This window comes from Bufo gargarizans, chromosome 5, assembly GCF_014858855.1.
Source record: "Bufo gargarizans isolate SCDJY-AF-19 chromosome 5, ASM1485885v1, whole genome shotgun sequence".
Lineage (NCBI taxonomy): Eukaryota > Metazoa > Chordata > Amphibia > Anura > Bufonidae > Bufo > Bufo gargarizans.
The window spans coordinates 343,362,464-343,375,371 of NC_058084.1; the positions used below are offsets into that span (position 1 = coordinate 343,362,464).

The 12,908-nt window shown below is 43.5% G+C and overlaps 1 protein-coding gene across 1 annotated transcript in view; it reads left to right on the forward strand.

Annotated features, from left to right (window-relative positions):
• Positions 1–12,908, forward strand: part of RFTN1 (raftlin, lipid raft linker 1) — a 340,728-nt gene that overhangs the window by 281,309 nt on the left and 46,511 nt on the right. Inside the window, exon 7 of the mRNA XM_044293566.1 lies at positions 11,218–11,333. Coding sequence (XP_044149501.1) covers positions 11,218–11,333 — 116 coding nt within the window. The remainder of the gene's footprint in view (positions 1–11,217; positions 11,334–12,908) is intronic.

Genomic DNA, 12,908 nt, shown 5'->3' on the forward strand with positions numbered 1-12,908 from the left:
TAATGCTGCCATGTAAATTACTATGCCTTGTGTGGAAAATAGGAAAAAAAATTCTTTGTGTGGTAAAATTGAAAAATAAAACCACAATTCCGCTAAGGTTTTTGGGGTTTTGACATCACGACGTTGACAATGCACCAAAAATGAAATGACGTCTTTATTCTGTGGCTCAATACATTTGCGGTGATACCAAACTTGTAGAGTTTTTATTTTCATTACTTTAAAAAAAAAAATGTAATCTTTGAAAAAGTCAGAATTTACTTTGCATCGCCATATTCTGACAGCCATAACTTTTTATATTTCGGTCTACAAAGCTGTATGAGGGCTTGTTTTTTGCCTAATGAACTGTAGTTTTTATTGGTACCATTGTTGTGGTATGTCTGACTTATTGATCACTGTTAGGCCTCTTTCACACGAACGATACGGATTGTGTAAGGATCTGTTCAGGAGAAAACAGAAGGTTTTGCACTCAATCTCAGTCATTTTTGTCTGCGATTGCGTCCAGTGTTTACATTTTTTCGGCGCTGGTGCAATTGGTTTTTAATACTTTTCTAAAGTGCGTGAAAAAAAACTGAAGAATGACAAACTACATCTCCTAGCAACCATCAATGAAAAACGCATTGAATCTGGAATCCGTTTTTTAGGCAGCCCTGGCTCCTTAGAAGTGACTGGGGTTTGCGTGAAAAACGGATTCCAGATGCAATGCGTTTTCACTGATGGTTGCTAGGAGATGTAGTTTGTTATTCTTCCGGGGTTTTTTTTCACGCGTGTGAAAAACGTATATAAAAAAAACAATTGCACCCGTGTATGAATAGCGTGTCAAAAATCAATTGCACCCGCGCGAATTTAGAACATGCTGCGATTTTTCCTGAAGGCAGAAATGATGCCTGAAAAACAACGTTCATGTGCACAGACCTATTAAAATAAATGGCTCAGGGTTCAGCCCGGATGCTGTGCTTCTGGCATCGCACCCTGACAGAAAACTTGCTCAGGTGAGGCCATATTCCATTTTTTAGGGGGGACAAGTTGACTATAAAAAGGCGAATTGCATGTTTTTCACTTTTTTTCCGTTACGGCGTTCACTGCACAGGAAATGTTTAAAAATATTTTAATAGTTCACACATTTGTAGCCATGGCGATACCTAATATTTTAATTTTTTATTGTTTATATATATTTTTGGGGGGAATGGGGCTTATTTAAACTTTAGATATTTAGGTGTTGTTTTTTTTTTGTTTTTTTTTTTACTTTTTTAGAACCTGGGATCTTTTGATCCCTTGTCCTATTCACCCTCATTGAGATCTATTACGGTGAATATAATTTTTACACTGTTACTGCCTTGTGCACAGAGAAGCAGGGAACTTACCATGGTAGGCTTGGAAGGCTTCAGCATCGTCCAGGCTGTCATAGTAACTGATCGGAGCCCCACGATTTTAATGTGGGGGCTCCGATCAGAAGGCAGAAGGAACCGCATCCCTCTGCCTGACTCCACAGATGCTGCCATCAGCATTGATTGTGGCATCTGAAGGGTTAAATGACGGGGTTTGGCGGGATCGCCATTCCTCGTCATTGCGGCCACGTGCCTGCTGTATGATACAGCCAGCATCCACCGCGCATGGAGCAGGCTCACCGCAGCAGCCCGCTCCATACAATTGCGGGCGCATAATGCCGTACATACAGACATTGATCACAGCTAAGACGATATCCCGCCAGAGGGAGTGATAACCACAGGTGGTGTATATGTATAGTTAATGTAATCACAGGATACAACCTGTTATAAAACGTAGCCTTTAATCTAATTTACACATAAAATAACAAACTCCCACAGACATACATAGAAAAAGAACAAAAAAAAAAGATATAACCTTGATGACATAGAAGATGATACTGTAACGTCCAGTGGCATGGGTCAATGATGGATGAGGTGGACAGTCATGGATTCTGATCTGTCTCTATACCTAGCCCTAGGCTCGGTACCCCTGCCTAGGAACGGAATAGCCGCCCTAATAAGGACGATCCCGTGTTCTGGAACCTCCTAGTGGGTCCTCAAATGACCCTATGATGTAGGCGAGTCCTAATTACGGGGCCTATTCTAGGTACACAGAACAGAAAGCGCTGCGGCGATAAAAAAAAAGTTTTGATATTTTTTATCAATCGCAGCGGCCTCTGGTACTTCGCTAGCCTCCCATTTGTAAGACAGGCTTGCTTTTTTTCTTGAGTAGTCTCAGGGAATACCCCCTAAATTTAGTAGTCCAAGTGGCAAATAAGGGGTATTCTTCTGAAGAGGCCTACAGGAATGGGAACCCTCATCTGACGAATCCAGCGGGTCACAAGTTAGTGGAATATGAGACTTTGTAAGAAAAAAAAATAAAATCATCATTTTCCGCAAACTTGTGACAAAAAAAAAAGTTCTATGAACTCACTATGCCCATCAGCGAATACCTTAGGGTGTCTACTTTCCGAAATGGGGTCATTTGTGGGGTGTTTGTACTGTAGAACCTCAGGAAACATGACAGGTGCTCAGAAAGTCAGAGCTGCTTCAAAAAGCAGAAATTCACATTTTTGTACCATAGTGTGTAAACGCTATAACTTTTACCCAAAGCATTTTTTTCACCCAAACATTTTTTTTTATCAAAGACATGAATAACAATAAATTTAGAGAAAAATTTATATATAGATAACCGGGAGAACGATATACCACAGTGAAACAGAATATACTACCCCAGCAAAACCAAATACCACAGTGCAACAAGTTCTGCTGGGAAAGTATATTGTGCTGCACTGTGGTATTTGGTTTTGCTGGGGTAGTATATTCTGTTTCACTGTGGTATATCGTTCTCCCGGGGCAGTATTTTGTGCTCCACTGTGGTATTTGGTACTGCTGGGGCAGTATATTGTGTTGCACTGTGGTATATCGTTCTCCCGGGGCAGTATTTTGTGCTCCACTGTGGTATTTGGTACTGCTGGGGCAGTATATTCGTGTTGCACTGTGGTATATTGTTCTCCTGGGGCAGTATATTGTGCTCCACCATGGTATTTGGTTCTGCTGAGACATTATATATTGTGCTGAGGAGGGGCAGTATTTAGCGCTGCACTGTGCTATTTGGTGTTGCTAGGGAAGTATATTGTGCTGTGGTATTTGGTTCTGATGGGACAGTATACTGTGCTGCAATTTGGTATTTGGTATATGGTTCTGCAGCAAAACCAAAGTGTAGCACAATATTGCCCCTCTATGGTATTGCTGGTCCTATCTGTGTGTTAGACATACCTACTTCAGTTGACCCTACCTGGTCCCACATTCTGTCAATTTTGACCCGCCTACAACATGAGGTCACTTTAAATTCTTGGTCCACCCCTGTGCCCACCTCTCTCTTAAAGGGACACTGTCACCTGGATTTCACTTACTGAGCTATTAACAGCACCACATCAGTCTCCATGATTTATATTAAAATATACTAGTATTACTGCCCTGTGTCTTGTAATTTGACTATAAAATCGCTTTTAATAATATGCTAATTACCTGAATAAGGAGCCCAAGGGGCTGTCCCTCCGGCCATTGGAGCCCAGCTGCGCCACTTATCTTGGAGCCCAGCACCGCTCCACTGCTAATTTATTCACTTTTCATCGCCGACATAATGTGTTTGTTACTCCCGAAATCTCGCGCATGCGCCGTGGATACTCTTGTCAGCGCCTGCACATTGCCCTGCCATTGGCCTCACAGAACAAAGTGCGCATGCGCCAGCTTCGCTGGATTTGGAAATGTGCGTGATTTCGAGTGCAAAACACGCATTACATCGGCGATGAGCAGTGAATAAATTAACAGTGGGGCGGTGCTGGGCTCCAAGATAATGGGCGAGGCTGGGCTCCAACGGCCGGAGGGACAGCCCCTTGGGCTCCTTATCGAGGTACTTTATATATTAATAAAAGCGATTTTATAGACACATGACAAGACACAGGGCAGTAATACTAGTGTATTTTAATATAAATCATGGAGACTGATGAGGTTATGTTATTAGCTCAGTAAGTAAAATCGTGGTGACAGAATCCCTTCAAGTGGAACCCCAGACACCTGCTACTCTGTCTACCGCTCCCCACATCCCGACTCTGATAGGGAGTATCTAAACTTGGTACCTAGGGCAGCACCATCTATAAATACATCCCTTATCAAGACTAGGGTGAAGTGAAGACATCCTGTACAGTCTGGGCAAGGGGGGGTGGCGCTAGGGTCCATCACACAGTTTGCAAACCTCTGATGTAGCTGATACTATTACATTGTTCAAATCTTAGATTTGTATTCACACTTTAGGAACTCTGTATAAGCCCTATTAACCTTCTGAAAATGTATGTTAAGCTAGGGAGATGTTTTGCAGCTGGTCAGGTCAAGCCTCCAGCCTTCAGGTTTCATTGACCTCCATCCAGACTGAGCAGTAGACGGGCACTGAGGCTAGATGCTGCCTTATTAAATATTGATGTATGTTTATTTTCATTTCTCACTGCACCTGCTCCTCTAATATTCAGCAATCTCAAGATTTGCCTCAGTGGAAGTCCAAGTCCATAAAGCGTTAAGCCAAAGCTCTCCCACAACCAAAAGAAATTCCTTTAACCCTGTCTAGTACTCTTATGGGGCAGTTAAAAGACTTGTATGCCATTATTTTTTTTTTAATTAAAAGTTGATGAAAATGTAAAATTAAATATATGATAGGTAGTACCAACTAACCAGTTTGACTGTGCACTAGTCCTAAGGGCATTATCCTGGGAATCCCCTGGTTTTCACCCTTTAACCCCTAAACAGGGATCTGGCCTTCGCTGCAGGGGACCCACCAGGCCACTACCTCTTGGAATAGTCCTGGAGTGAAGAACCAAGGGGGTCAGACAAAACTCATAGTCAGGGGACAGGCAGACAGATTTTGTGCAATAACGTGAAACTACTCCAAGGTCTGGGCAGGCAGCAAAAAGTCAGTACTACGGATGAGCTAATCTACTTTGGAAGAAACGCCGGGTGCCTCCAAGGTATACAATCACTGAAATAGGTGCAACAATATTGCATTTGAGCCAACCATGCACCACGTTCATAAATGTGGCCCAGGTTAGCACAGCAACCCCTCTCTTAGGCGTCTTGCACACGAACATTGTGCATCTGTTCCGTGCACTGCAATTTGCAGTCCCCAATGCACGAGCAACGTCCGTGCGGCGGCCGGGACGGATCGAGGCCCATTCATCTTTAATGGTTCTGTGATTCGTCCGCACCGCACAAAATAGAACAAGTTCTATTTTTTGCGGTGCGGAGGCACGGACAGAAACACCACGGAAGCACTCCGTAGTGCTTTTGTGGGTCTCAGGCCCGTGCTTCCGTTGCGCACCTCCGTGATTGTGGACCCATTCACGTGAATGGGTCCGCATCCATGATGCGGGGTGCACACCGGCCAGTGTCCGGTTTATTGCCGACCCGCCGTGTGCGGGCCGCAGTACGGCCATGGGCACACAACGTTTGTGTGCAAAAGGCCTTAAAACTAGCTTCAAATACACCTACGATGATAATTTCCCCTTCACTGACTTTTTTTTCAAGACATAAAGCAACTCGTGCTTAGTAGTCGGTAAATGGGAATTTATACTCCTCCGGTAAATCAAAATACAGAACATTAAAGTGGCATTTAGCCAACAGAAAGGCATTAAATATTAATGGACACCAGTGAAGACAGCTTTTTATGCACAGTAGGGCAGCATAATTTCCTTAATAAAAAATTTAGTGGCATAGGACCAATTTAAGAAAAAAAATGTCAGATAGTGATTTAATTTTTAAGCTCCGGCACCCAAAGATATAGTAACAGAGGTATATGAATAAGGCAGGTGTAGACGGCAGATGATCAGTATGAGAGACGTCTCCAGCAGCCAGCTTGTTTGTCTGACATGTTTTAATGAGACTGAATGGTGTGCCTGCTGTTCTGAGCTTACTCTCAAGAAGCTGATGAAGTCCACAAGATCCCAAGTATCAGCAGTCGTCTGTGCTGGATAAAACATGTGGGGTCCATCAAACACTGGTTATAACTCAAGATCTCATCATTCACTGACTTCAGTGACTTGTTTAAGGCTAGGTCTACACGACGACGTGTTGCGCGACAATAAATCGCACTACAGATAGGGCACAACTACACTGCAGCATTTGACGCGCAACATTTTGTCGCACCCATGTTGCACGACAATTTTTATAATGATAGTCTATGGTGTCGCATGTCACATTGCGTCACCATAGACTATCATTATAAAAATTGTTGCACAACATTTGTGCGACAAAATGTCGCGTGAGAAATAGGGCACAACTACACTGCAATATCTGTCGCACGACACATGTCATCATGTAGACCTAGCCTAAGGGCTCATGCACACAGCCGTATAGCCACAAACAGCGGCTCCGCAATATATGGACCCATTGACTTGTATGGGTCTGCAATCCTCAAGATATGGAGCAGTGTGGAGTGGAGGCACAGATCAGTAGTCCACGGAAGCACTATGAAGCGCTTCCCTGGGATTTCTGTTTGTGCCTCCGCATCGCATGTTCAATTTTTTTTGCGGTGCGGAACGTATCTTGTTGATTCAAGTGAATGAGTCCGCATTCGCAAGTGGCGTGCACTCGGCCAGTACCATTGCATTGCAGACATCAAATAGGTCACAGGACACACACACGCTTGTGTGCATCAGCCCTAACTCTTAGGGGGTCATTTACTAACCAGAAATACCTCTATATTAGGTGTATTTCTGGAGCAGATTGCGGACCAAGGGTCCTTTGCGCCGCTATCTGCAACTTTTCCACACTCATGCCAGGTCTAAAAAAGGGGGCATGGCAGGGAAGGGGATGGGCCGGTAGACCTGTCTCATTTACCATTTTCTACGCCTGGTTTAGGCATAGAACATGGTCTAAGGGTCCATTCAGATGGCCATATAAACGGATCCATACCCGTTCCGCATTTCTATGGGCCCTCAAAAGATGCGGACAGCACACTGTGTGCTGTCCGCATACGTTTTTTTTCGTACCATGGCTCCGCAGAAAATATAGAACATGTCCTATTCTTTTCCACAATCGCAGACAAGAATAGGCATTTTCTATTATGGTTGCGGCCATGTGCGGTCCGCAAATTGCGGAACGCATTGGCTGGTATCCACAAAGCACTACGGCCGTCTGAATGGACCCTTAATGTATGCCAGCAAGAAAGCTAACATTTAGAGGCAGCAGTGGGTATGCCGAAATGATGTAAAGGCCAGTGCCTCTACATAGCTCTCGTGGATCGATCGCCAGCTATAGGGGATATTAAGACTGCCAGTCCTAATAAGTGTTCCCTTTAGAACCCTTAGATTTTAGTAAATAAAGTCTTGAATTTGTTTGATGATAGTACTGGTAGTAAAATAATTTATTTAAAAATGTTACCATTCCAGCACCACTGATCCAATGTTCTCGGCCGCTGCAGCCATGACGTTATGTTTTGGCTGCAGCAGTGGCTCTTGTAGGACTCTGTGGGAACCTAATGTGTCTCTGTATGCTTGATGTCAGAGATGCAATTACCAGCTCTGTCCACTACACAATGGATATTGCTGGGTAGTTCCAGAGCTGAACAGCTGATCAACAGGAGTGCGGATTATCAGATCAGATATTGATCCTGAGAATAGGCCTTCAATAGTATACTCTTGGACAACCACCTTAAAGAGGTTGTCTCACTTGGAACATTGGAGGCAGATGGCTTGGATATACCACCAATGTCAGATAGCTGTGGGTCCCTCACCTACCCCTAGAATGGGGCACCCATTCCTACAGGAGCCCTGAAAATAGCTGAGCCGCGCGCTCAGCTATTTTCAGAAGTCCTATAGGAATTAAGGAAAAGCACACTGGGAAAGCGTGGCCACCCCTCCTTGCACCTCTATAGAACTGCCAGAAATGGCCAAGCCAGTGCTCAGCTATTTTCGTTGCTTCTATAGAAGTGAAGGGAGGCTGAGCATGTGCAATACGCTCTTGTTCTAGAGATAGGTATAAGTCCCAGAGCTAGGACCCACGCCTATCTGACATTGGTGGAATATCCTAGTGAGATGTCACCAATGTTCCAGGTGAGACAAGCTCTTTAAGGAAAAATGGTGTCCTTCACCTTTAGGAAAGAGACTCTGCTTCCATTCAACCCACCTCACCAGAATCTTGTTGTTTATCCAGTCTTTTCCCATAGGCACATGCATCTCTTAGACAGTAGTATTTGGCTAACATTGAGTTATTGGAGAGTCCTAGCCTAGAGTTGTATGCACCCGTGTTTTTCTAACATTGACTTTTATTTGACCTACTGTAATTGATGTCTCTGCTTTTCATTTCTAAGTTGTACATGTACAGTTACCTACATGGCTTTGTTGTGCACACTATATATCTTCAGTGAATACACTCCTTCATATCTTTCTTCTTTCTTGACATGGTATGGACAAAACTAAGTTTTCATTACACCTGTGGGTAAGAAAGGGTTCTCCAGATGTGACAAAGCAGCCACTGTGGTCTGTGACTAGTTGTAATGAACATAACAAGAAAGACGTGTCTGAAGATTTCATGTGAGATTTTTGTGAAAAAACAAGGCTTTATTTTTCATTATAATATGAGCAACCTCACTCAAGAATGCTTTTCCACTGTTGTCTAGATGCTGGGGTGAAATAAGGGCCTATAAAGACTTGTGGCTATGAGCCATTACAGTGCTTATCCCCTTCATTGAAAGCAGTGTCTCGTGATCGCCATTAGCCCAGCGGTGACAGACCCTTCACCTCCTCTCAAACACTTACTTCCCTTGGGTCCACCTTTTTGCTTATATCTAGTGCGAAGGCCTTAGCTTGCACATACATAGTATGTATATACTATACATCAGCGTATCACTTTAAATTTCAGATCTGTCTGAAATTTAGAAGCAATACCCAAGAATAATGCAGCATTGATTGATTAGGAGTCATGCTGCTGGCTGAAAGAGTAAGACTTGCACATTACCATCATAGGACTTAGAATGGTAGGTCTGACTACCCAATAAACATCTCTAGAGCCCAATTATCCTGGTAATTGGTGGAAATTAATGTCACTCACAAGAGATTATACACCCGAAGATGTAGATTAATTGCTGTGGCTGCTCACAAAGAACCTATGCAATGGCCTTCATGGTAGATATTAATATGATGTAAATCATGACATTCTGAGCCACATAAATTTACTGTACATTCGCTACTGCTTTCTGGCATTCACAGCTATTACTGAGGTTTTCCATTTTGTTACCTTCAGTAATAAATCTGCATTGTTAACCGAGACAATTTTTATATGAGTTTCCGTATCCCCGGAGAATTTGCCATTTTTAACTCCTGAAATTATGTATCTGTATTATTTTGAACAGTAAAATACGCAGTAACATTAGTTGTTTTTGTTGTTTTTTTACTTTAAAATGGTGTTAAACTTTAATTAGAATTTTCACTTTTCTTGGCTGTGGCGTAATATCTGTTATGTTTAGAATGATGTATGGTAAACACATATTATTTTAAACCCATAATATTGGACATACCTTTAACCATGACAAATAGCTTAGTAATTTATATTATGCACGGGGTTAACTGCTATAACCTATAAGTCAGTTCCTATAATTTTCCCACAGTGCAGAGAGAGAGAGGTTCTATATAAAAAAAAACAATCTCTGAGTTTACCCCCTTAAAGGGTTTATCCAATGTCAAAAACCTATCCTGTATACACTGGATCTGATTGGGGGTCTGACCACAGAAGCGCATGCCGATCAAGAGAATGGTGTGTCCCTGTAGTCAAGAATGGGGGCCTCATTTTCCCCTAGTCAAGCGATCATCTCTCTTGGGCCTTAGAGCTGAAAGGAACGGCAGCATGCGTTCGTGATCGCCGCTCCTTTTAACTTTTTGGGACTGCCAGAGAGAGATGTAGACTTGAATAGGCTGGAAAGGAACTTAAACTGGTTATCCATCTTTGAAAGGCCTTTCAGACAGTCCCCCCCCCCCCCATATGCCACCAGGCCTGTGGAGGGAAATATACATACCAATTTGCCAACTCACCACTGCTGGGTTCTAGCTCCTTCGGTCCTCTATAGCCACTGCTGTGCTCTAGTCCCTTCTAGTAAACTTCCTGGTTGAAGGGGGTCAAGTGGTCACTGCAGCCATGACTGTTTTTTTTTTCTCGGACATGGACGTATTTAGCTTTGTTTTATGCCACAGAAAGTGTTTTATTTTTTGGCACTGTTTGTAGATGACCAGTAGATTTGATCTGGGTGCGCTAAGACCCAGCATTACGATTGAAGACACTCAATCAAAAACGCTTCTATCTTCTCCTCAGGGTTCTTGGCTGTCTCTGACAGCCAGGGACCCAACCTTTTGCTTGATTGCTGGAGCAGCACCTGCACCACCATGGTCGAAAGATGGAGTTAAGGTGTTAAAAGAAAACATCTAAAATGCACTAAAAGCAGGACCATGCTCACTGATGTCTTGGTGTTATTTTAGTATATGCAGTGAAACCTTTTTGAGATGACCATCCAGAAAAGCACCAAAAAATGGTCTTCTGGAGATCTGGTTTTCTCAAAGACGATGGCCAATAATATATATGCCATAATATGCTTTTTTATTATCGTCTGATAAGCTTATCAGGTTCCATTAACGCCTGATTTAAGGAATTTTGAGGATGTAATTCTGTGGCATTATTCCTATGTTTGTGATATATATCTTTAAAGGGAACCCAGGAGACCAGAGCGTTATTTTTATTTTTTATTTTCCTGCTGTTCCCCTGCTGTCAGTGCTCAAAGCTGCGTTAAAATACACAGCCCAGACTGCTGTGTTGAGTTAATATAATAGAGAGGACTCCTGTGCACACAGCAGTCCTGACAATTCATTTCAGAGCAGGTTTGAGTGCTGATAGTAGGAGAACAGTCGAGAATAGAAAAAAAAAAATTGCAATCTGGACTCCTTATTTATAGTACTATTCATGGAGTACTGCAGTTAATAGTACACTATGTAGATTATGGTGACAGATTCCTAAGAACCATCAGTGAGTATTCCCAGTATAAAGCAAGTTACCGATCATTTTTATAAACGCATGTGGTAAAATATGCATTTAAAAAAAAAAAAAAAAACTTTTAATATATAACGTATAATACATTCCAGTAGATGATGTCCCGTGCATATTACTGTTTGTCTGAAAATATCTTTTGTTCACTCCACAGATACTTCATCAGAGTTTACAGATGGTGTATTTATTTTTGAAGACTTTCCAGAGCAAGATCCAAAGACTGTAAAACGTTATGATGCCATAGTCGTGGAACAGTGGACCAGTATTGAGGTTGGTCTTTGTTTAAAACTATATTTTCTGTGTGATAGTATTCACTACTTTACGTTAAATTAGGTATTACATATGTACTACTGATGCCACTTACTATAAACTATAAAACAATGATCATTACCATTATGATGACCTGCTTGTAAGTGGAGTCAGACAAAGGATCTTTTTTGGCCTTAAGTGTTAATGTCTTAAGTGGAATGCAATCAAACACAGACGGAACTTGCAACCAGGATTTTTAGAGATCTGACATCCGGCAAAAAGCTTCTCTAGCTGTAGCTCCATCTGTGCCCCATCTAAGCCTTGACGTAGTGCCCCTCATGGTTTATAGCTAGTGTCACTCACCTCCAATGCTAGCTAGCTGCACACAGGAATCTTGCAGCATCTCCCCGCTTACACTAGTGTCATGTGACTCCATGTATCTGATAACAAAGTTTTGTCTAAACTACTATTCATCCTCTCTGTAGAATTTCCAGCAATGTGTCCCTCACACTGACCTCAGCCCAGACTCTGCCTCATTACCAGGCAGTTAACTATTTATAACCACTGTGGGGACTGGCTCTGGTAGACAGGTTTAGCGGACGCAGTATAGAGGCAACAACAAGTTCTTTGAACCAAACAGTTAAAGGGAACCTGTCACCCAAAAATCGCCTATTAAGCTGTTTACAGTACCTTATAGTGCTGTATAGTCGTTTCCTGATGCACTTTTTGTTAGTTTTGCAGCATGTATGCTCAGTCAGAAATCGATGTTATATTCAGCTGCTGCCCCGTGCTTCAAGTCAGGCTTGAAGTCACGGGGGCAGCGGCCTCGGCGTCTTACATGGCCCTCTCCCCGCCCCCTGCCTCTGTGACTGACAGCCGAAATCCGATTCCGGGACCGCGCTCAACGGCCGCATGCGCAGTAAAGGGCGGCAGGAGCGCGGTCCCGGCTGCCGCGCGTACTACGCGCCGTCTTACTTTCGCCGCACTGCGCATGCGCCCGACATCCTGTATCAAACGCGCCCGCGCCCAGATGCCGGGCGCGGGCGCGTTTGATACAGGATGTCGGGCGCATGCGCAGTGCGGCGAAAGTAAGACGGCGCGTAGTACGCGCGGCAGCCGGGACCGCGCTCCTGCCGCCCTTTACTGCGCATGCGGCCGTTGAGCGCGGTCCCGGAATCGGATTTCGGCTGTCAGTCACAGAGGCAGGGGGCGGGGAGAGGGCCATGTAAGACGCCGAGGCCGCTGCCCCCGTGACTTCAAGCCTGACTTGAAGCACGGGGCAGCAGCTGAATATAACATCGATTTCTGACTGAGCATACATGCTGCAAAACTAACAAAAAGTGCATCAGGAAACGACTATACAGCACTATAAGGTACTGTAAACAGCTTAATAGGCGATTTTTGGGTGACAGGTTCCCTTTAAGTGTTTTATTCACACTTTAGGCAAGTGACAAAACAAACAGTCATATTCAAACAAAAAGTCACCTTGCGGTGTTGGTGGTAATTCACACCATGCGACAATTCTGCCTCAAATAGTCCTTGCTGATAGCAGCACCAACCTGTTTTTATGCCAAACAGATAGCAAACCTTCATCCA